Here is a 26,291-nt window from a genome sequence, read left to right as displayed (position 1 = left end):
GGTATTGAGGTTAATCAATTAAAGAGGGATCAGCTATTTAAATATGTGGCTTGAATAGATTTTGGTTTTACAAAAAAAAAGTTTGTATTGGCTATTTCATAACAAATTCTAATCTTGTATTTTCTTAGTACATTATTGGAGAAGCAGGAAAAAAAAAATACACGATGCGGATGAATATTGTGTAACTTGTATATCCTAATGTCCGTAACAGTTTCTGGAACCAGTTTAACAGAGACAGTCTTTTTACTTCTAGGTGTTACTGCGGCCAACTTATTACACAGCATATCCCACTTCCCCAAAATGCTACGGCTAATAAGAATGGAGAAGCAAGCAAGCAGTTGGAAACTGTGCCTGAAAAATGGTCAATTGCTAAACACACCCAGCTAAGCCCTACAGATGCGTTTGGAATTCTGGAGTTCCAAGGTGGAGGACACTCAAACAAGGCCATGGTCAGCTAATCGCATATGTGAATCACTGTTCTACCAGTACACAAATGTCAGTTTATGCATGTGTTAACATTTTAGTGCATCTTCTGGCCTAACTCCATAGAGCCATGTTTAGCCCTACTTAGCCAAAAACACTATTTATCTAAGACCATACTCTAGATGTATATGGCTGAAACTACCCCAAAGTGGATTTTTGAGATTAAGATTGGCAAATGATCAGGATTTGTGAAACTACACTAGTTCTTGATGCCTGTCCATTTTTTTTTTTTGGAAAAGATATGTGTCCGAACAAACAGGACTTAAACATTGATTACCCAATAAAGCAATGGATAGCGAGAAGATGCACTAAACAATAAGTATTAACATATATGTAGGCATTACAAAATAATGCCAGCAGAGGCTATTGTACATGTAATATTTTATTTTAAATAATGAGGATAACTGATGAATACCTACCATTTACAAACTGGAGATTATTACTCTCAGACAGGCTAGGTAACTGCATTTTTACTAATCTGGTATTCACAAGGCTAAAGGAAACTACGTGTTCTAAGGGGTTATATGATTTTATTTAATGCACCAAACACAGTGGCCTATATGGACAGTGTTCATTCCTTATCAATAATCCTTAAAAAAAAAGAATCTGCTATTTTAATAATATAAATTGATGTAAAAAGTAATTGCCTGATATGTTCCAGTGATAAGCAATATCTCCTTTCAGAAACTGTTTAGCCACCTGGTATGAGAGGACACCTGTTCAGCGTATGATAGTTGTATAACTTTCCTGGTTATAATTTAGGGAATCCTTGCAGCTATGCAAAAGAAAACACATTAAAGCTATTTTGCAATTAGAGAAAACTAATGGCCAGCAAGAAAGAATTTAAAGATGTTCAATTAGTGCTTGTCGCCCTGTTTTAGAGGTTTGATAATGGTTTCAGTAATATATTGCTCCAAACACGGTCCTTATGGTTCTCCAAAAGCCTGGGATTTAGATATTTCCACATTTTCTTCTGGTGAGCATACTGACAAAATCTGGACCACTGGCGTACCTTGCGGAATGGATTGGCAACACACCATATAGACATTAGGGGATGGAAAAACTTCATGAGGATTATATGGAAATTTTACTTTTAGTATTCCAAAAGGCTGTTTCTTTAACTTTAATCTACTAATGTTTGTGAAAGAAATATTATATAAAGCAATATGCAGATCATACCTGAGGTCAGAAATAATTTATTTTCAAGGAATGTTGAGTCGTGATCCTTACAGAAACACCACTTCCTCTCCTAGTTTGGCTTCTTGTTATTGAAATTTATAACAAATGGAAGTCCCAGTGTATGTGGGGAGTGAGCATGAATACACATCCCGATTCCCTATCGATCTCTGTTTAGGACCAGGCTGGTCATGTGGAAGGTTGTATGATACACATAAAAACCTAGGTGAATGGAAACCCAAGGGCTCTCCTAAAACCAGAGAGGGACAAGAAAATGTCCCCTGTGTATAGCAAGAAAATTGAAGTGTCAATAGTCTCCTATTAATCAGGGGGAGCTTAACAAATCCCCTGTCTTTCTGGTTGGAATATAATAAATAAACCCTACCGTTTTCTCTGCCGCTGGTCTGTCAGATGAAGGATAATGCTGTATTACTTTTATATTATTAACTTTAGTTACTGAGTACCCAAGTCCTCTAGCCCTATGATTTGTAGTCTGCAGTGCCATATCCTCTGTTCCTCATGTTGCAAGTGTTACAGAATCCCCAAATATTCTGCTTAATAGAGACCATACCAGTCTAACTTGCAGGGTTCCACAAGTTCCTGACCACCTACCCCTTAAATACATTGTGTTGAAGTAAGTTTTGTATAATGGCCTGTTTAAAGTTTAAATGTTCAGTATTTGCATTAGTAAGGCTAATGAGAGACCAACGTCAAAGCAGTATATACATCTGATGTCAAAGAGGTACCCAGTACTATAGAAATAATAATTAAGGGTCATTTCTGTTTTTCAGTATATCCGTGTATCTTACGACACAAAGCCTGACTCCTTGCTTCACCTCATGGTTAAGGAGTGGCAGTTAGAACTACCTAAACTATTGATATCTGTACACGGAGGACTCCAGAATTTTGAAATGCAGCCTAAACTGAAGCAAGTATTTGGAAAAGGGTTAATTAAGGCTGCCATGACTACCGGAGCCTGGATATTCACCGGTGGTGTCAGTACAGGTGAGAACTTTGAATAGTAAGCAAAATAAACATACAGCCTTATTAAAAATCATACACTAATTATTTGTGTACTTTTTTGATATCATCTAAAATTATTTAAGTTGTACTAACATTTATCAGAGCCCATACAGACGTTAAAACAGCAAATGGATAAATATTTCCCAAAACATAATAGGGATGTAATTTCTAATTAGTGGGGTAATAGCTGCTTGATCCAAGGAGATATCTGACTGCCATTTTGGGGTCAAGAAGGATTTTTTTCCTAGTTTGTTGCAAAACTGGAAGCGCTTCAAACTGTTTTTTTTTTTTGCCTTCTTTTGGATCAACAGCAAAAACACAAGTAAGGAAGGCTGAACTTGATGAACGCAAGTCTTTTTTCAGCTATGTAACTATGTAACATATGGTTAGGTGTCACTCCCTTCCCCCCACCTCCACCGGAAAGGGTTGAAAATAATTTAATATTATGAAAAGTATTTTTCAAATGTAATATATTTATATTTTGATATGTTTTATATATGATATATTTTCTGTTAATTTAATACGTTCACAAATTTTATTTTAAAAGCGTATGCAAAGATATAAAATCATTTAGAATAATAAAAAATCAGTTTAGTAATAGTGGCATATATAAATAGGAAAGGTATGTTTAACGTGTTCCAAAGTTTATAACTTATTACATTAATGTTACCTTATAATAAACCTTGGAAGAATTAAAGGCTTGATTTTTACTCAGATAGGAACGGAACCTCTGACTCTGTAATTCTGCAGTTGGAGACCTGTCCACTGAGCTATATTTCCCTGGAGTATTGACCTCAAGACAGCATACTATAGAACAAGGGGTAGGCAACCTTTGGCACTTCAGATGTTGTGAACTACATCTCCCATAATGCTCTTACAGTCATAATGTCAGGGAGCTTTAGGGAGTCTTGAACCCTAAGACTGCTGTTCAGGTCTGTAATGTTTGCTTTGGATTGGATCTTTTAGTTTAGCAATACTACACACTGATGTAAAATCAAGACTAACATAACATTTATTGTAGTAAACCATGATTGTCGGAACGTTTGGTTTTGCAGGTGTTATTCGCCATGTGGGAGATGCCTTGAAAGATCATTCTTCCAAGTCCAGAGGACGTATATGTGCCATAGGAATTGCGCCATGGGGTATTGTAGAAAATAAAGAAGACCTTATTGGGAGAGATGTAAGACACGTGTCATGTACCACAATCAAACTGAAACACTGCAGAGTCATGTGCTCTCTGTATTACTCACCCTCAAACTATTTCTGTACCAATATCTCAGAATGTGCAGGCATTACAATGTAAATGGTTATTCCAACACGTTTTAGCTGAATGTATTTTTGCCCTATGGGACATTACTATTAGATCCCCAATTTAAACACCTGCAGAATAAAGCAATAACTTACTTCAAATCCAGTGCAGGGAGAAGCTCCCCTCGCTGCTTTTCATGCCCCGTCCAACATCACTGCTGCCTTCTCAACAAAAAGCATTTAATTGGACCATTTTCCCTGGCTCAAAGTGAATGCACGCTCTCTAAGCCAGGAAGGGGAGAGAGGGAGTTAGGGGTAATAAAAAAGAGAAATGGAGGGAGGCACGGAAGACTAAAAGTGATTATAGCAGGGAGGGGAAATCAAAGCTTCCTCTTGCAGACGTACTTATACTGCTGGCTGCAAGGGTAGAAGCTCACTACATCTGTCGCCAGCACACAGTGCGTACTAACAACAGACTGATCATTTGCACAAAATAAATGTTAGCTCTGGGCTGACTAAGTCACGGCGAAAAACTGCAAATATCTCTGTGTGTGCAGCTTTTCAAACATAAACGCTGCATATACAGATTCATGCCACCTTGATGACTTCTAAAAGCACAAGTAGTTATGGTAGTTGGAGTAACCCTTTAAGTCCAAGCTGGTAATTATAACATGTTATTTTGTTTGTTTATATAACATTTTCTTTCCATCTGAGTTGTGAAAATTTAAGGCAGCTTGGGAGCAATGTCACGGCACATTCACTCTTTATCTCACTCTTCAAAGTCATTTCCAGTTTACTGGAAAGGGACTTCCTACAAAAAAATATTCTCACTTACAGAGCATTGTTTAAAATCCAGAAATATCTGTCAGTCACTACCATATTCCGTAATTGTTAAGACATAAATCACTTGTTTATTTATTTTTTTCTCTCACTCATGTATTTTTTATTTTTTTTTGTCCAAAAGGTAACAAAACCTTATCAAACAATGTCTAACCCCTTGAGTAAACTCTCTGTGCTAAACAACACCCACACACACTTCATCCTTGCGGACAATGGTACCCTAGGTAAATACGGAGCAGAAGTTAAATTACGGCGCCAACTGGAAAAACATATATCTCTGCAGAAAATTAATACACGTGAGTAAAATTTTATTTAATTCAACACAGAAGATCTTCATGCTTGTTTATTTATTTATTACTGGTATTTATAAAGCGCCAACAGATTCCGCAGCGCTGTACAATTAGTGGAGGACGTACAATACACACAGATAAATACAAGAGGTAGAGAGAGCCCTGCCCGTAAACTGATATCTAGCCATTGGAGCTCTTTAAACAAAGTGTAACTGTGTAACTCAGAAAGAAATATAGCAAGTTATTTTTATGATGAATTATTTTAACATATATTTTTGTATTCTAAATATTTTAGATGCTGATAGCGGGTATTGAGCAATATAACATGATATGAACTGAAAATATGTAGCTATAATGTGTGCCTTTTAAATCCATAATTCTTGCTATTACGAAATCGGTCTCTGTGTAAAAAAAAAAAAAAAAAAAAGATTAAAAGGCTTTACATATGTACTGTGAGATAGGGCTCAAGTTATTTGATCCAGAATAAAAATAGCACAAGGACTATATATGCTCTTATCTCCAATCTGTGACAGTTTGGAATGACCAGAAAACCTCTACAGACCATATTAATAAATGTGAACTTATTGCACATGAACTGTCATGTTAATGTATTTAGCCAAAAGGCCAGAACAGATTGGGACTACATTTCGGAGAATTTTCATGTATTTTTGAGCAAGGCTGAATCTTAAAATTGGAAGCTCTAGAGAACCTTAGTGTGGGTGCGTGTCTGTGTATCCTCGTTTCTCTATGTTTATTTCTGTAGATTAACTTTTTTCTACAGGACTCAAATCTGTTACATTTCAGAAACGAGGTCTGTAGTTTTATATTGTAAATATATTATGTGTGACGAGTACTGGGAATGCCATATCATGTTCTATGTCCAAAGTTATAATTGTGGAGCTTTCTTCATAGTGTTTTTATAACAAGTTAAAATGTTTACAGTGTGAATGAAGCTTATAACAATCTATGTATATACTGTGTTATCAAAATGTCAAACAAATCTATATATCAAAAGAAAGAATGACTAAATGAATCATGTAAAACATACTCATTCCCTTGTAGAACCTTATTTATAAATGTTGCTTCATTATTTGAAATTCATATCTAGGATAACAAAATGAACTTTAAACTATGTATACATTTGTTAAAAATTCTTACGATATTTTGTATGTTTTAGTTTTTTTAATTCACATTTTAGGAGACAGTTTTTTTTGTTTTGTTTTTTTTTACTAAGTTTCCTTTCAGAATTGCAACCTTAGTTGTATAATCATAAAAGTAAAATGGTCCTCATGATAGAAACATTTAAATACATAAAGGGAATCAACACAGTAAAGGAGGAGACTATATTTAAAAGAAGAAAAACTACCACAACAAGAGGACATAGTCTTAACTTAGAGAGGCAAAGGTTTAAAAATAATATCAGGAAGTATTATTTTACTGAGAGGGTAGTGGATGCATGAAATAGCCTTCCAGCTGAAGTGGTAGAGGTTAACACAGTGAGGGAGTTTAAGCATGCGTGGGATAGGCATAAGGCTATCCTAACTATAAGATAAGGCCAGGGACTAATGAAAGTATTTAGAAAACTGGGCAGACTAGATGGTCCGAATGGTTCTTATCTGCCGTCACATTCTATGTTTCTATGTTTCACTATTTCTCTTTTTTGCATTAAAACTCTTGAGTACAATGGAAACATTGCACTTTTGGGTAATAAAATGATTTCTAGTGGTTTTCAGTAGTTTTAGTTTTGAAATCCAAAGTGTCGGTGTACAAGTGGCAACCAAGCAAGTTAGATTCTGCATTAACAAGTCGTGCCCAGTGCAATGGAATCTCCATGAGTTTTAATATGAGAGTGATACAAGTAGTTATTTACACTGATATACATGTATACAACTATATGTTTCATTTTAATCTTTTTAAATAAAACGTTTTCTTTTCACAGGATTGTTTATCTGCATAGTGCATACTGATATAAGCATATTCATTGCTGTAAATATGTGGCAGGTTTGGCCCTTATATGGCCCTGTAATCAGGGCCTAACTGGTAAATGTTCAGATATTTACCAGATTAGGGGTTTAAGTTTACAAATTTGTAGCTGTTTCAGATTATTTTTGTGATTTGCTTATATCAGTTATAAAGAGTAATAAACGTTAATGTCCTGTTACATGAACAAAAGCAATGTCGATGACAGCAGACACTGACAAAACATGTTACTTGAGATCTAAAATAAATACATAAATACATTTCTTAAAATCTAGAGTTGTTAGGAAAACCACATTAGAGTCAACAAATGGAAAAAGTATTGAAGATCAGGGGTAATGTGAAAGAGTAGAACGTTTGTGAAAGACAGAACAAAATGGCTGGGGCTAGATTATTAAAGGGACACCGTAGTCACCTAAACAACTTTAGCTTAATGACGCAGTTTTAGTGTATAGATCATGCCTCTCAGGTTTCACTGCTCAATTCACTGCCATTTATGAGTTAAATAACTTTTTTTCTGTTTATGCAGCCCTTGCCACACCTCCCCTGGCTTTGACTGACACAACCTGCATGAAAAAAAATGTTTCCCCTTTCAATCAGATGGAATTTACCGTAAACATTTGTATCTCTGTAAATTGAACTTTAATCACATACAAGAGGGTCTGGCAAGCTATTAACATAGCAGGGGATAAGACAATCTAAATTAAACAGAACTTGCAAAAAAGGAAGTGTAAACATTAGATGACTCTTTACAGGAAGTGTTTAGGAAGGCTGTGCAAGTCACATGCAGGGAGGTGTGACTAGGGTTCATAAACAAAGTGATTAAACTCCTAAATGGCAGAGAATTGAGCAGTGTGATTGCAGGGACATGATCTATACACCAAAACTGCTTCATTAAGCTAAAGTTGTTTTGGTAACTATAGTGTCCCTTTAAATAAAAATGAAATCAAATGAACTTACTATATTTCCAGTTGATGGACAAATCTTTTAACACATATATGATCTCAAATGTTAACATCAAAACTACAGGAATTGTCTAACCTCTTACATTTTATTCTAATATATGTATGTGTGTGTTTGTGCTTGTAGAGAAGGAAAGAGTGAAAGTGGGACATATACCTCCCAAGTGTCCCTGCTTAGGAGATGCAGTCCCTATTTTGGGCCCAAATTCATCTTTCCCTCTTTTCTATCCAAATGCCCCTTTTTTCTAGAACCTCTATATTGCTAGTGTGTCTGAGTAAATAACAGAGCGCCACGGCAATAATACTCCCTGTAATGTATCTTTAAACTACAATAAATGCATTTAGAAATCACGTTGTGTAAATTAGATGCATTGTTCTTGTTCTAAATTACATTGTAGAGGCATAAAGTTGTATTAATAAATCACCTAAAATTTCGAAGAACAGCAGTCTCACCTCTGGCCACACCTCCACTCAAAACCCTAAAATTAAAGTGTCCCTCTTTATACATATGACATGTTGGAAGGCATGGTAAGATCTGTTATTAACTATATATATCTGGTTTCCTTGACGTGGAGGACAATGATATGGCACATGGGATTCCCTTTGTCATCCTATGCCTGGGAATAATGGAGAGGCAGGGACAGCAAAGGGATGCTCAATTGTCATCTCCTACACCGGCCGCACCAATGGAACTGTTTCAGGAAGGTTGCAGTTTTGATGCTGTCCCCTAATTGGTTTAGAAGATCTGGAATTCATGTCTGACTTCCGTGTCAGGTATAAAAAAAACTAATTATGGACATTTACATTTTTTTTTACTGTTTATAAAAACCTGCTACTTTCCAGAACAGAGGTGTCCACATTGTAGCTGTAGCATGGATTTAAATCCACAGATAAACACAGGAAACTTATTGTTGGAATGTCCATGTCTCCACCACAGGACTAGGGCAAGGAGTGCCAGTAGTTGCCCTGATCGTTGAAGGAGGTCCCAACGTGATTTCAATAGTTCTAGAATGTTTACGTGAAGAACCTCCCATCCCTGTGGTGGTTTGTGATGGAAGTGGACGCGCTTCTGACATCCTATCTTTTGCTCACAAGTACTCAGAGGAAGCTGGGTGAGACTAAATCTTAATCTTAACATGAGTGAAAAGTGAGGACTGCTCTCTGTCTTGTCATTTGTCATCCATTTTCTCACTTGCTGTGAAAACCCTAATAGACATTGCCATGGAAACAATAGTGTATCTCAACATTTAGCACTTTGCACCCAAAACACAGCCTGTTTTACCAAGATAAATGTCCCCTGTGGTATTGCAAAAAAATCCCCAAAATCGAACCTGCTAACAATATTTTGTGCAGATATATATATATATATATATATATATATATATGTTCATGTGTATTAATATCTATATCTGAAGACAGTAAGTGTATTCTGTTAATGCATAAGAAAAGATACTACATTAAAAAAAAATTACAATTTCTGGTTTCTGTAACATTAAACTGTGATTGAACACATTCAATCTAAACACTGTGGTAAGAATAATTGTACAAACCAATATAACACTTACATGGACTTCTCCAATATAACACTGTGTACAAATTTATAAAAAAAAAAAATAAACATTTTCAAAAAGCTAAACCAGCAAACTAGACTTAAAGGGACTCTCCAGTGCCAGGAAAACACTTTTTGTGTGTAAGAAAATGGAAGTCCCTCTAGTGTCTCTCTGGTAGACAGCCACTAGAGGAGGACTTAACCCTGCAAGGTAATTATTGCAGTTTATAAAAAACTACAATAATTACACTTGCAGGGTTAATGGTGGTGGGATTTGGCACCCAGACCACTTAAATGGGCAGAAGTGGTATGGGTGCCTGGAGTGTCCCTTTAACGAGTTTGTCATATTTACCGAATCTCCCATGTGAGACTGACAGCGAAAAAGAGATTGGAAAAACCAGACTACACTATTTTGGGCCTGTGTTATGTGTTTATGATCCATAAGTTATAGACAGACAGACAGACCAACCATTTCTCACTCATGCTATATTGTTTGCGATGCATTTTGTAGGATAATCAGTGAATCTCTCCGTGATCAACTCCTCGTTACCATCCAGAAAACATTCAATTATAGCCGGAATCAATCTCACCAACTTTTCATTGTTTTGATGGAATGTATGAAGAAGAAAGAACTGGTGAGAATCATTTTCTGTCTTCACCTCACCCTCTTCATTACATACAGTCCAATAGTTTTATTTCTCTCCTACCATAGAAATACACAGTTCTGGTGTAGGTGTATAGATCCACCCTCTTTATACAAAATAACAAACATAAACAAAGGCTGGGATTTCATAGCAGATACTATGAAGTGTATATGTTTGACCATCGTATTATACTCATTATTGTACACATTAGAATCACAATACAAGAACATGTTTTATCATTTATTGGCAATTTTTAATATTAGTGGTTACCACTGTGCTCTTAGAACAAATTTATGCATCCAACATTTTCCTATTTCTTTTCTCTCTCTTCACCCGTTTATTGAAGAACCAGATTATTACACACTTTAAACATGCAATTGTGTTCCAAATTTTCACCAATAAAGATTTATTTTGCATCCTTCAATACTCTGTGTGACTATATGACTTCATCATCTGTGTGACTAGTTATCATATTATTTCATATCATTTTATACTTGAAAGTCGAATGGTGTTTTACAGAAATCTAAAAAGTGAAATACATTTTAAAGATTTTGTTTACAAGTTTTTAAATTGTTATAATTTTTTTAACTGAAAAAAATCTGAATCAAATATTTGTGATGCTGATTTGATGAAGTTAGTGACTTAATGCTCTTACAGACAAAGCATCTTTTTGACCATAAGTTATGGCAAACACCAGCATGTGATCAAAACATTACTATTATTATTATTAATATACGGATACACACCACACTAATAGCAATACAATTAAATTTACTACAAAAGTAAGCCCAAAACTAAACAAAACAAGAAATATAAATAGTGACGAGGCATATATTACGCAATAACGTGTACAAATCAATTTTGCGCCATATATTTAGCTTTCTGGTAAGTTTAAGATTTGACAGAATTTGAACAGCAGCCGGACAATATAGAATGTTGACTTGTACTCTGTACTTTCTAATGAAGTATAAATTACATTAAAGCAGTTCTGTACATAATAATGGATCCATAGACAACCACCAATCAAAGATCAGTGAACTTACTATTTACTTAAATCTAGCTCTACCTTTTTGTGTGTGCTCATAATTTTACCCCTCATTGCTCTCCTTTCCCACTTTTCCACACTCCGTTCTCTTACTCCTGATCACTACCAGAAGAAAAATCCCATGTGCAATAATCCAGCTACTTTTGCACATATTGGTAAAATTGTTGATAAACACACATTTATTTCATTCAGGACCAATTGCAATCTATAAAATTATTACAATCTAGTCTTAAAGACTGATTGCAGTTGATATGCAGGTATTAATATCATTAACATTTATGTATTTATAAAATATTTTACCAGGATGGATACATTGAGATTTCTCTCGTTTTCATGTATCTCTTGGGTCCACAAACACTGCGTTGTTACAATAGTGAACAATATAATATTACAAAAATATTTTTATGTATATAGAGTATCCACAATGAAGGCTGCGCTCCTCGGTCTTCACTAAAATCAAATAACTTTTATTGAGTATACATTAAAAAGATGATCAACGTTTCAGTTCCACATTGGGCTTTCTTCAGGATAAAAAAAATGAACATTTATATATATACATATATACATTTAACACATAACAGATAATAAATATAGTCAACCATAGCTGGTGCATTGTGTATCGAGGTATGTTGCCATAGATCTCTTAAAGGATTTTAGATTGAATGACGAGTTGACTGTGTCCGTGAGGTCATTCCTAACTGTGGTGCTCTGTTGGAAAACAAGGATCTTACATTTATTATATTAACATCTATTATATTAACATTTATATTTTCCACAGAGCTTTACACCTCTAACATGAAGATATTTAACAATATAATTAGCATAAAACATAATGTTGACAGAGACAAGAGGCGAAGAAAGCCTTGCTCAAACAAAATCTATTCCTTTTGTGTGCTAATGTTAAACAAGCCAGACATTCCATATTGGCATAGTACATCCATGGAAAAGATTATTTGCATGAAAAGAAACTTAATTTCATAATTTGTCCATAAAGGGTTTAAAAAAACCATGATCAGCAAGATAGCATCATACATCAGAGTAATAATAAACATTTGAATATTAATTTATGTCCCACTTGCCGGACACAGTAAGTTCTCTGGAAAACAAAGCAGTAAAGAGCACAGCTACAAAGTGTAGGCCACAATTACTGACCATAGTGGGTTCTTTGGCTAAAAGAGGCAGTCGAGTATCATTCCATATGTTGGCCAGTGAGATGAACATTTGGCTATGATTTGTAAACCATGCCACATTTTTCTGGCACACTCTGTTCCCCAAAGCCCTTAGCTATAGTAGATGGCGTAGGAATTCTTTTTTGGCTACAAAGGGAAAAGTTGTTGAGGGCATTTATTTTTTTTGTTAACAATCATTATCAGTTGCGTGAGAAATGTGTGAAAAGGGCACAGAAGACTTCATGGTGGCTCTCAAATTTTCTGCACTTTTTGTGTGTTCCATTAATTTTGCCACGTCACTGATTTTGAAAGCTCACACACCCCAGATGGCACATCTATGTATCTGTAAAATGATAAAAGGTATAAACAGTAATTATATACATAAGATAAATGAGAAACAAGAGATAGGGAAATTGAGAAATTAAACCTGACTATGTCATAGGGCACAGTATTACAATTTATAAAACCCTTGATTTAATCCAAATTATTTAATATTTTTGGCTAAACTTGAAATTACTTTTTCAACGTACTAAAATATCAAAACATATATCATAAAAGAATGATATCAATATATCGACACATATCAAAATATTAAATATTTTTCATACTATTAAATAATTTTAAAAGTTTATCCACACATTTTAAATCAGTTTGGAAAACATATCCAACAATTTTGAATCAAGGATAAAGTACACTAAACACGGGAAAAGCCCAGCCACAGAGACGCATATTATAAAGAGCATAGACATGGAAAACTCAAAAATGCTGGAATGAGAAGACTGGTAGGGAAAACAATAGATGGTCCACAGACAAAAGATGGGCACAACTGATTGACTGTCATCCTGAGTGGGGGTAAGAGGGACAAAGGGGTTAAGACAAAATAATGTAGAGGAACAGAAGCCAGTTCTGGCAGTGACTATTTCTCCATCCTTCTGAGTTCATGCCTAAATTCTTTATGTTCCCAAATCACAGCTTATGTTTTCAAATAACAGGGATCCTTGTGGTGTGTAGAACAGGAGCTGTTTCTGCAATGATTAGTTGGAGTATGATTTTTTTCTTATAAACTAATTGAAATGCATATTATAGGAGTGGTTGGTGTGAGCATAAAATTGTGGTATGTGACATTGGAGACTAAGTAATCAAGTTGTTTGGGAGATAGTACCTGGGGTATAGTGTGAAGATGCATTCATTTAGTGCTTGTTTTCTCAGTCCCCCGATCAATATCACCTCTAGTAGTCACTAAGTCATGCGGGTATATGACATAACATATTTCCTCATGCTGACCCACTCATCTACACCTCCAGACTAGTCTGCATGATGGAATTTAAAGCATTCCCTGACCCCTGGGACTATTGTCACCTAACCACAAATGCACCCTTTGCAGCCTTTTTAACCGTATATAGCAGGGGTCTCAAAGTAATATCCTAGGGGTCATTTCTGGCCCTCTAAATACTTTAATGCAGCATAGGATCATCAATTCCAGGAATAGAGAGATATGTTTGAGTCGAACATTCCTTCTAAGTTCCAGATGCTAAAGGCCTGGTCCACATAATGGCTGCAATGATGACCTTATTTTCTGTGGTTGATGAGGCTGGCTAGCTGAGCAGCAGTGTCTGCCAGTGTTTTGCTTTTGCTAACACCGGCCAATGCTCGCTGTCCACCTTCCGGGGCGAACATGTGCAGAGAATAAAACAGCAGGCTGCTCATGGAGCTGTGCAAGGAGACATCTGCACATCAAAGGGGCAAGTCCGCCCATCAAAGGGGCAGGGCCAGCCCTAAAGAGGGTGGCCAGGCTAACAGCCTGTTGCCTCAACACACAGTGCTGCTGAAGTGTTCTTTGCACAGTCTAGTGCCCACTCCTCTCCTGCATTTTTAAATCTGTTGGCAAATTTAAAAATGTGGGACAGATCACAGGGACGTTTTCTGCTGGGACTGTACCCAAAAATGCGGGACTTGTTGGCTGCACCAACATAATGCCAGAACTTTACCAACATCACTTATGTTGGTATGTTGGTAAAGTTCTGGCATTATGTTGGTGCAGCAGAACTTCAGCGATGAAGATGGCTGGTGCACACGAAGCAGGGAAGCAGCCTCCATCAAGAGCCTGGCCTGGGGGGGGAGTGTATATGATGTGTGTCTGTGTTTATAGTTGTGTGTGTTTGGGACTGTGTATGGGAGAGTGAAGCTATATGTGTATGGGAGTGTGTAATTGTGTGTTTTGGGGGATTGTGTATGGGAAAGTGCAGCTGTGTGTGTGTGCGAGTGTGTAATTGTGTGTATCTGTGACTACTGTTTTGAGTGTATGTGACAAACGCCCTGTGGTCTGGTCATTCGCCACAAGCTCCTGGAGAAGCCTGCTAGCCAGCCTCCTGCCCCAGGATTATGAGCCATACAAAATACCTTGCAAACTACTCTGTTCATGTGATTTGGGATTATGTTGTTCGGAAACCAAACAACCGCACGAACCAGAGACCACCTGGGAACTTGTTAAACCCAATTGACACCTAGTTACTAGTTCCACAGCAGTGTTCTAATTGTTCGTCTGGGTGGCCACATTTCGAAATGAACGACCACGAGATGGCGGCCATCTTGTTCTCGCGAACACAGGCAGCGGTGTTTGAGCATTAATCTACTGGAACTAAAATCAGAAACGTAAACTCCCGAACAGCGCTGGACTTACATCATAACCTGCGTTCGGTTTTATACGACTTAGATGGGCACGTTCCAGGGTAGAACTATGGATTCCGTTCGGTAGTTGGTTCGTTTTTAACTACAGAACTTGACCGACCGTTAGCACTGATTTCATGGAACTGTTTTGGGCACAGGACCATGTGCACGGTCGGTCAAATAATTGACTTCCATGGAAATCTCGAACCCCTGAACCGATCTTGGTGATTTTTGGATATGTTGGTCACCCAGATCGGGGCTATCAGAAGATGTAACTTTTGTGGGGTTTTCGTGTATTTTATGTGTATTTTGGGGTATTTTATAAATTGTGTGTTTTCTGTGCCTGGAGACAATTGAGTTTGTACAGTTCCTGACTCAATTATCTCTCAGGCACAGGGGAGGGATTACCCTGTTTTGTGTGAGAGTGTCCTGGGCATGTTTGCTGTTACTCTGAAATGTATAAAAGTAGGCCATTAAGCCTGGATTAAACGGATCATTTTACCCCTTCATGAAGTCTAGACTCATGTTTGGGGGATTGGAAGCTATATTTACACTTATAACCACTACTGCGCTTGGGACTTGGGAGATTCTTCACGGATGTACTCAGCTGGAGTACTGGGATCCAGTACAGTGTATATGGGAACATCTGTTAGTAAAGAGTTTCTACTTTAGTCAATGAACACTTGCGGGTTAATTATTTAAATCAGTCTACAGTCCCTTCTAAAAGAACATTTTACTTTCTCCAGTGAAATTTACATCATAGGATATTGTTAGTATTTTACACCTCAGAACTGAGCATTGTTATTTTACTGTCATACATGTCTACTCCAATATGTATATTTTTCATCATATCAGAAATCTGTTGATGTTTTTTTTATTAAAGATTTCACACATCATACATACCAAATATTGCCTTAGTTCTAAACTACTACTGCAGACATTCTCTTAAAGCTAAGCTACTAATACAAATATCAGTAGTGCATGTTGCAGATCAGCTAGGTTTGTTATTATTAATATTCTGCCTGGTTTGTTGTTTACCTTTACTTAAGTCTGTGAGTTAACTTTTTAAACTCTTCTATTTTCTTACTTATGTGTTTAGATAACTGTCTTTCGTATGGGATCTGAAGGTCAACAAGACATTGAAATGGCTATCTTAACTGCTCTTCTGAAAGGTAGTCTTCGGGGGAATATTTACTGAATTTATCATGTACAGAACTGTAAATTAGAGCCAATATGTCACAGATCCCAGAGAATAATCATAATAATGTCTGTTCAGAATAATAATATACTGTTTACATTTTTACATCATTTCCCAAGAGACTCAAACCCCCAGGGTACTCGGATCATTGGACATTGATAAATAATGACCATGCTCAAAACACTTGAACTCCATAGCAAGGGACACAAGTAGAAGGATTAATAAACAAGATGACTCAAACAGGATGAGGCATCAAAATGCAAGTGATTAAAAAAAAATGATCAAAGTTAGATAGAACAGACGGCAGCAATACATAAAACAGTTTGGAGAAATATATAGAAATGGGGTGTAATTCACCAGATGTACATAAGAATTTCCAAGGTCAAGGTCTACCCAGGCTCAAAGCAATACACGCCATAGGGTCCGTTACCAAATTAGGGAGCACAGCAGCTTGGTAGTCTTTGGTTTAGTAGTCAGTGGGGAGAAACATTGTGGCATTGTATACATCAAAGTGAAGGGGGCCTCAAACGTCCCAGTATCTAGCCTAAGGTGCTTAGCTGGACTAGAACTCCACAAGCCATAGCAGATCCAAAAGAGTCCAGGCACACAGTGGATCAAAAAGGTGGCAGAGTTAATTGACCTGCCTGATACCTCCTCTTGTTTCTTTGTGACCGAACCTGTCAACATATGGAAACTTTAACAATTACTCTACAGAGAGTGACTGTAGATGAACTTGGCCATTTATCTATGACTACATATCAGACATAAGCATTATTCCTGGCTAAGTGTCCACTCCATCAGATTGGGTGAGATCATTCCTATGATCCAACAGTGATATATATGTTTTTGTGTATTTACACTTTTTGCATATCATTTTTTTTTCTGTATATATTTTGGAGATAGTTTTCTTTTTTTTTTTTTCTTTTTTTTTATATATTTTTTTCTGAAGCACATACATAGTGCCAACATTGGATACTACCAATTCAGTAATATTTGGATAGGAACCTTCTGCTTTACCAGACTGTGTTAACTAATGATGAGCTTTAGCCATATATATCAGTCCAGAGAGATTCTGTTTATCTATACCATTAGGAGTTGTATCGGGCTATTTGTACTGTGTCTTTGTTCGTTGTGTTTTGTGATTTTTGATTATAGCAGGTGATGAACTCTAGGAAAATATAGAAGGTGATGCACTTTAAGTAATTTCCCATACACACATTAGTACTTTAAGCACTAGGCACTTTCCAAACCTTAGCACCTTTCTACTTTTTGATGGTCAGTATACCAGGTTCCTTTACATTCTGTAATGTCCACTTTCATTATACTAGATACGATATAGGTACTCTCTTTATATCTTTCTGTTTTAAAATACAATACGATTGAGATATATTAGTGGATTAAGTGACTTGGTATTATAGACTATATTATACTTCTATATATATATGGGCTATATGTTTGTACATCTGTTATTATACCTTCTGAGCTGACCGTTGATGGCAATGCAATAATAATACATTTAAACTTTTATTTTTCATAACATGGTGGGAAGTGCGGTATCATATTTTTGTTTTTCTTAATTGAAACAAAGTACACTCACAACATTTCAAATTCATGAGGTCTTTCTCAAAGACCTTATGGTTAGGTTGAAACATTGTTGGTGTACTTTGCTTTAATAAACTCTGCCACCTTTGTATCTGGACTCTTTTGGATCTACTAGAAATTGGAGCAATGTCCAAGTGGACCAAGTGTCTCAGGGTCCATATAGTCTGTCTAGATTCATGTAGGTGAAACAGCTTGAGGACATTATTAAATATTAAATATTAATTTGGACATGTATGCAAGAGCTTTTACTGCCTTTTGCAGACGCCAACAAATAACTGACCAGAGACCCATCCAGGGCAGAGATATCAGGGTACCTTTAGTGCTGGTTTCCTCAGGGTGCCCACGTGGGGTTATGGAGATAGGTGGTAGTCTTCCCAAAGCCTCAGGGTCTTCCTCCATCGCTGTAACTCTGCCCCCTTTTATGATGTGATGCGTGCACATCAACATCATAACCTAAATTATGTCACAGAGCACTAGTTTTAAAGGCCCTTTGCATTTTGGGGGTGTGGCTACAAACCTAATGAGCCACAATATAAATAATTTGCTGGGCTAGGTCTTATGCCCTGTTGTGGTTCCTTGTTGGTCCCAATAGCATGTTTATTTAATATATGTCTGTCTTTCTGACTCGGCTATTACTGACTATTCTACTTTCTGGCATCCTTGACCCGGTTTTTGTCTCTTGTTTTCCCGATATTTGATTTCTTGTTTCCTCATATCTGGCTTATCTTTGTTCATTCTCTGTCTACTTACATATAGCCCGGCCACTCTAAGGACCGGTAATACGCTATATTTTACCATTTTGGTATTTACTCACTGCATGTTGGGTTGTACTATACCGTGACAAGAGAGTTCCAGAAGAATTCACAAGCACTATCCAAAGGTCAGCAGAGCTTCTGCAGACTACAGCTTAGATGCTGTAGTTGAAAAATATAGTTTTAAAATGTAGTATTAGGTTCGATACTAATTGAAATAGATATTTAAGAGACTCTATGTAGTTAAAAATACACGTTCATCACATTGGTATTAAAAGTTAACCTAGATGTTTTTTTTTAAAAAAGATCGAATACCTGCCTAAATGTTATTTAACATGTATTAAAAACATTTACAGTGTAGATTACACTTACATGTTGTTGGTTTTTTTTTGTAAGGAACAAATGCATCTGCTCCGGATCAGTTAAGTTTGGCATTAGCGTGGAACAGGGTTGATATTGCCCGTAGCCAAATTTTTGTCTTTGGACATCAATGGCCGGTAAGATATCCTTTTATTTTTTTTGCCAGTTCTAATAAATGTTAGAAAATCCACCCCCATAAATACATTGTTATTTCACTCAATGGTTTACAGGGGGAGGCTGCGTGGGCAAACCATTGAAAGAAAATAGATATTTATTTCAGTCCTGAATATCATTATTCTGTAAAACTATAAAACATTAGTTTTAACTAGGCCATAACTGTTGAAGTATAGAAATTAAGGTTGTGTGTGCATTGCATCAAGAACTTGATGTAGCAGAAACCTTATTCTTACTAGCTCAGAGGTAAAAGTGACACAGTTGTGTTTGGTACCAGCCTTTAGGAAGCCTTACGGCAGCTGATGGGTCGGCTCAGGATAAAGAGAAGAGATCACCAGTTGCCCAAGCTAAAGCACCCAGAGGAAAGGCCAAAGGAAAGAAAAAAGGAAAAGGCAAAGATGAGCCTGAAGAAGAAACAGATCCTAGGAAGATTGAACTTCTTAACTGGGTATGTTCTCTTTTATTTGCCCACTGAGGATCCATACTTATTACAAGCAATTCAACATTATTACGCAAGTTCATTCGTACCAGCTGAAACGCATTTGTGAAAAAATCTAAAAAAATATGTATTTGCTAGTTACTAGTTAAGTATTTGTATTTGTATTATTATCAATCAAATGTTCATAAACAGAAGACATAGACAGACAGAGCGATTCACATAAATGGGATTTGAAGGGAATTCAAAGTAAATTTCGAACTTCATAATTAAATTAAAAACAGAATTGACTTGGAGACTTTTTTTTAATTTGGCTATTTTGTCCTAAATGTTGAAATTCTCTTGCAATTCTCACTTTAATGAATAACCCAGTTTGTGTTTTATTTCGGAACACTGAATTTTACACCAGATCGCACAATTTAGGCAAAAAAAATCCAACTCTCAACTTAGCTTTTTTAGCCTTAAATATGCTATTTGGTTTTCAGTTTCCAAAAATTTGATCTGAATGCACTAATTTTGTGTTGTGTTTTGGCTGAGATCATCGGAATTAACAATCTCAGCCAATCCAATGCTTTCCTATGGGAAAGCATTGGATTGGCTGAGATCATCACTTCTGAAGAGGTCAGCCAAATAGACAGATCAGGGGCAGAGCCAGCCTCAGAAGACTGGAATAACAGTAAGATTTTACTATATTTAGGGGCACAAAAGAGGAGGCCAGGGGGGCAAATGGCGTTTTTAACAATATAGGGTCAGGAATACATGTTTGTGTTCCTGACCCTACAGTGTTCTTTTAAGATTAACAAGAAATAGATTGTATCACAGAACTTAAAGTAACCTTTCAATAATAACAGTTTCTTAAACTCAATGTATCATTATTATTATTTTTTTTTAATCCATTGGAGGCCAGATAACATAGTATATGCTAATAGCTAAGTTTCTAATAAATGTATCAATCAAAAAATGTTTTATGCTGTTCTTTTGTATGCTTGGTTATTTCTAGTATCATGAATTCAATTCAAATTTATACATTTTTGTGTAATATTTCATATAGCTTTGAATGTGTTATTTAATTTATACAAACAAATGTTGTACTTTTGCACTTTAACAGGATCATTTAACAGGGTTATTTAGCAGGGTTATTTAGCAGGGTTATTTAGCAGGGTTATTTAGCAGGGTTATTTAGCAGGGTTATTTAGCAGGGTTATTTAGCAGGGTTATTTAGCAGGGTTATTTTTAGCAGGGTTATTTAGCAGGGTTATTTAGCAGGGTTATTTAGCAGTGAATTCAAAGTAAATTTAAGACCCAAGTAGTCAAACATAAAGCATAGCTGATTGGGAGACTTTTTCCAGTTTGTCTATTTTGGCCTTAAATTTGAAAGTCACTATGAATACACTTTGAAATCCTGCCTTTTCTCACTTTACAAAATGACCCTGTAAGTCTTGTTTGCAGTAAGTCTGTACCATGAACAGGCGATTAAAGTCGTTTTTATGTCTATCCCCAGGTGAATTCCCTAGAACAAGCCATGATGGATGCTCTGGTGTTAGATCGGGTGGATTTTGTAAAGCTTCTAATTGAAAATGGAGTTAACATGCAACGCTTTCTCACAATTCCCCGGCTAGAAGAACTGTATAACACAGTGAGTGCTTTGGAAACACCAATCATTTCCGCTCAATAACTTATTTTTTTATTTCGAAGATTGGGAATTTATTGACACTCCCTTGTGCCATGAAGACATCCTGACTGCTTGTACTTTAGTGGTACATTGTAACACAAAGCTCGTGAAATAGAGTGCTTTTCTACCTTACTAAAGTGTTTGCAATATTTCTGCAGTATGCCTCCCAAGTGTCCCTATTTAAGAGGGACAGTCCCTATCTAAAATCAGAAATAGAAATCAGTCTGTGTAAATAAGATACACTGTTCCTGTTCTAAATTACATTTTATTTGCATACATTGTTATTAGCAAGTCACCTAAAATATCTCCGAACAGCGCCACCCCTGGTCACACACTCACTCACACTGCTAAAATTAATGTGCCCCTGTTTGTCCATTTGAACTGTTGGGAGGTATGCTGCAAACATATCACATTAGATTTCCCCAATTTACACATGAAAGAAGAATTGTCAGATATGAGATATTTTTCGCAACCCAAACTAATTAAAACTGAGCTATGGGTCATGCAATATTTTTTTTTAAATACACAAGAGATTGGGAGGTATGGATGTGGGACCAGTGGTTGATGGGCCACTAAGGGGCAGAGACAAGGGGTCTGCCTGGCAGGAAATAGACAGCGCTGCCCAGAAAGTTGGCAGAATGCCCAAAATGGGACATATCAGTGAACAAGTCAGTCTTGCACAATGCCCTGTGTTTACAACTACACACAGATAATTCTCTAAACCTAAATCATGTATTTTTTGTTTTGTTTTTTTGTTTTAGAGATTGGGTCCGCCAAACACTCTTCATTACCTTGTGAGAGATGTGAAGAAGGTAGGTTATTCTTTAAAGATAAACATTTCAATTCTTTCAACATTTTGGAAAAGCCAAATAACAATGGATCCTAGTGTTGTAGTTTATTTGCCCAGTATCATACCTACCTATGTTGCTGACTACTGATTCTGAAAATAGTTGCTATATTAGAAGTCGAAAGAATTAGGTCCCAACATATATACCAATTATGTATCAATGTAAGATTTTAAATGAATAGATTTTACTTTGAGTATCATTTACATGGCCTACAATAAATCTATGGAGTTTATTCACAAAGCTGAGAATGTTGAGATTTTACAAGGAAACAAGATAATTTAGGCCACAATAAAAATGGATGTCCATTTCAGTTAATATGGCCTAGCATTTTAAAGGTAGGTTAAGACAAATGCATGTTTTTACAATTATTATTTTTTTTTTTAACTAAATCCACCATGTGTGAAGACCTATAAGATCTATATAAGATACCGTAATTACTGCTCACCTGTGATGGATTCCTAAAATATTTGGAGTGTTGATTAGTTTGGAGCAGTTTATTAGAGAGTTAGGTGGTTTAAACTAAGTTTGTTGAAATAAACAGTTCTCTGTGTCTTAACCATTTTCATTTATGTGCCATTTTGCATTCATTTGTCTTCTGTACATTAACATTTGTCTTTTTTCACTCTACATTAACACCTCATACCTTTTTTCCATTTCCTCCCTGCATCCCATCTCAGCGCCTGTCTAGTGGATTTGCTTGGGTTAACCTGGAGGTGAATAGCTTTCTCTAATAATAAAGTATAGTATAGTCACCTCTAGTTAATGCCTGGTTAATTCCCAGGTCTTATACAGTAGAGTTATTCCCTCTGAGTCATTGTGTGATGTGTATCAGATAAATAAACACAATGAATGCTGTAAAAATACACTAGTTCTTACAGAGAAGTAAATCAAAGCACATCATGTTAACTTTCATATGTACTGTGCAATAGATTGATTACCAGGGGAGGTTAATTAAGCACATGATGGGAGTTGTAGTCAGTGGCAGGTAAGGTTTTTACCTCTCTGACTATGGTGACAGTAATTATGAAATAACTAATGTCTAATCATTGAACCTGGTTCCAGAAACGTTTTAGACGTTTTAAACAAGGCATTTGCCTTGGGTGGCATTTTCCAGGGGGCGGCAAAAAAAGCCGCCCCCAAATGCCCAGGGCAAATGTCTTGTTAGCCTTGCGGCTAACTGACATGCTGGGCTGCTGGACGCATGGCGCTGGCAGGCGGCGAGCGGCTAGCGAGGGAGCACTTCCTCTGAGCTGTCTGCTCAGCTCCCTCGCGCGCCGCAGAATAAGGCTCGGAGCCAGAAGATGACATCATATTCCGGCTCCCGGCATCACTCTGCGACGCACGAGGGTGCTGAGTAGACAGCTCAGAGGAAGTGCTCCCTCGCCAGCCACCGCTGCCCGCCCAGCAGCCACTGGACCCCCAGTGAGAAAGAGAACCACCCCCCCAGTTTTTCCCAAAGGTAAGAAGGCTGGGAGGGGTTAAATAAAAAAAAATGTGTTAATGTGAGTGAGTGTGTGTGTGTCTGTTAGTGTGTGTGTCTGTTAGTGTGTGTGTCTGTTAGTGTGTGTGTGTGTGTGTGTCTGTTAGTGTGTGTGTGTGTCTGACTGTGTGTGTGTCTGTTAGTTTGTGTGTGTCTGACTGTGTGTGTCTGTTAGTGTGTGTGTCAGTGTGTCTGTTAGTGAGTCTGTGAGTGTGTCTGTTAGTGAGTGTGTGTGTGTGTCTGTTAGTGTGTGTGTGTGTGTCTGACTGTGTGTGTCTGACTGTGTGTGTGTGTGTGTCTGACTGTGTGTGTCTGACTGTGTGTGTGTGTCTGTTAGTGAGTGCTTGTTTCTGTTAGCTAATGTATGCGTATCTGTCAGTGAATGTGTGTGTGTGTGTGTGTATTTAGAAGGCGGGGGAAGGGTTGGGTGGGGGTGGTGGGGGGGAGCGGGGCGTCTGAGTTTTGTCCTGCCTAGGACAAAACCAGGATACACCACTGCCTGGTTCCATACTTTCCATTCCCAAACCTGCATAAGAGGGATTATAAGAAAATATAATACTGAGGAAACTATCAGTGCTTAAATAATGTTAAAAATAATCCATATAATTTGCTAATAATTGGTTTCAAACATGTAATCATATGCATGTTTATTGTCATCATTCTCATCAACCATCATTCATCAAAGTACATATTTGTACAGAGCTACTGGTTTACAGATCACCATCTATCTGACCCTAAATGTAGAATGTGCAGACTGCTTTATCCGCATGTTACAGAAGTGAAATAGCTGAGATTCAGAATGCCATTCTAATGCTTTCTTGCAGTGGTAGGAATATTCCATTGTCATAGTTTGCTGCTATTTGTTATAATGTATCACAGAAATAAAATGATTTGGTTTGCTATATGTTATTATGATTTAAATGCAGATTACTGATAAATGAATGTACTAACCTGAGAGCATTGTGTTTTGGACAGGGTAATCTTCCACCGGATTATCATGTCAGTCTGATTGATATCGGTCTTGTGCTTGAGTACCTCATGGGAGGAGCTTACCGCTGCCACTACACCAGGAAAACCTTTCGAACTCTGTATAATAACTTGTTCGGACCAAAGAGGGTAAGCATGCCAGCCACCTAATGAGAGACCTTTTCACATGTGCCAGATATGTGGATCTTGGGTACATGTGGAATTCCCCAATTTTTTGTTGTCCAGGCAACCATTTGCTCATAGAATGTCTGATGACTTTACATAAATGACGATAAAGCGACAATAAAGAGACAGCCCTATACAGTGCATCCATTAGCTTTTTTGGCACCTTTACTTTAACAATATAACTGGGATATGTTTCATGAGTTGTGGCACAGGACTTCAAATAGTTACCATAATGTAAATATTAAGGGTGATAAAGTCACATGCCATTATCACAATCTGCTCCCTTAATGCTCTATGCCAGCAGCTTTGCTGTTTCTGAATGAGTAGTTCATTGCATTTTGATGGAATCGTACCAACACTGGCCTAGAAATAAATAATGACATTAGTCCTTACAAGGGAACTGTCACATCCCAGGATTTTTAATATTATGTTTAGTTTTGCCCTCTATTTATAAAATGTTTAGTTTTCCCCCTATATATTTTGCTAAATTTAAATAGAATTAAATGTAGAAATCAAAACTGCCATATTTAGCTCTAATCAGGAACTGGGCTCCGCCGTCTTGGCTCCCTGTCAATCAATGTTATGAATATCGGCTTTTTCTGCCATTGAAAATAATAAGTGGAAGAAGAGAAATGGAAGCAGCATTTTGGGTTTTTTATTTGTTTGAAATGTATACACTGGATGTGGCTCGACCAAACTGGATTGCGATATAATTTGCTAAATCTTTAATATTCATGAAAAGAAATCAGAATCACAAGCAAAATGTTAGCACAAGTTTTAGGTGATTTTAAATGTTTAATTCAATAATAATTCAATAATATAATTCTCAGAGAAGTGATGGTTTCCCTTTAAGAGAATGTGTGGGTCTTGACAGAGAATAGTAAATAAATATGGTTTTCCAATCTAGAATTTTTTTACCTTTTAAAAAAATTGTAGAATATGATTTTAGATTATTTTAGCCACACATGCCAAAATAGTAAAATAAATATATATAAATATACTGTAGATAAGAATGGTAATGAGATGATTTACAATATTTACATTCTCTATATGAAAATATGGCAAAGTGATTATCTAAATGATTTGGTATGATAATTAGATTTGCTAGCATTATATGTGTTGCAGTAATAATATGTAATGCTATAGTAGTATTTGCCATTAAATCAATTTCTTTATTTTAATTTGCAGCCTAAAGCTCTTAAGCTTCTGGGAATGGAGGTAAGTGCCAAGCGCTCCCTGCAGATTATACAGAAACGTTGAAAACATTCATTATTTTATCAAACACAACCTATAAACTCTATGAAGTAGGCTGTCCGATTCATTTTCTCAAAAACTGGGCTCTATTCACTGTGAAAAATCTGTAACGTCTATAATTTATAAGTTTCATGAATTTCATCTATTTAATAATTTTTCATATAAACAAACTATATTTCAGCCAGAAATAGCTCTGTGTATAATTATATGTATTTTGTTTCTTATTATTCATTGTATGTGCTAGAGCCAAAATTGTATAAAGAGAATTAAGTTTTGCTTTTAGTATTTTT

General features: G+C 36.5%; 1 protein-coding gene across 1 annotated transcript in view; it reads left to right on the top strand.

The window, feature by feature from the left end:
• Nucleotides 1-26,291, top strand: part of TRPM1 (transient receptor potential cation channel subfamily M member 1) — a 144,086-nt gene that overhangs the window by 57,981 nt on the left and 59,814 nt on the right. Inside the window, exons 3-15 of the mRNA XM_063449141.1 lie at nt 254-449; nt 2,451-2,664; nt 3,738-3,862; nt 4,895-5,066; nt 8,937-9,111; nt 10,060-10,183; nt 16,173-16,245; nt 19,022-19,122; nt 19,437-19,607; nt 21,097-21,231; nt 22,029-22,079; nt 24,571-24,711; nt 25,936-25,965. Coding sequence (XP_063305211.1) covers nt 254-449; nt 2,451-2,664; nt 3,738-3,862; nt 4,895-5,066; nt 8,937-9,111; nt 10,060-10,183; nt 16,173-16,245; nt 19,022-19,122; nt 19,437-19,607; nt 21,097-21,231; nt 22,029-22,079; nt 24,571-24,711; nt 25,936-25,965 — 1,708 coding nt within the window. The remainder of the gene's footprint in view (nt 1-253; nt 450-2,450; nt 2,665-3,737; nt 3,863-4,894; nt 5,067-8,936; nt 9,112-10,059; nt 10,184-16,172; nt 16,246-19,021; nt 19,123-19,436; nt 19,608-21,096; nt 21,232-22,028; nt 22,080-24,570; nt 24,712-25,935; nt 25,966-26,291) is intronic.

The sequence above is a fragment of the Pelobates fuscus genome, chromosome 3 (genome assembly GCF_036172605.1).
Source record: "Pelobates fuscus isolate aPelFus1 chromosome 3, aPelFus1.pri, whole genome shotgun sequence".
In the NCBI taxonomy this organism is placed as follows: Eukaryota; Metazoa; Chordata; class Amphibia; order Anura; family Pelobatidae; genus Pelobates; species Pelobates fuscus.
This window is presented reverse-complemented; position numbering and strand designations above follow the sequence as displayed.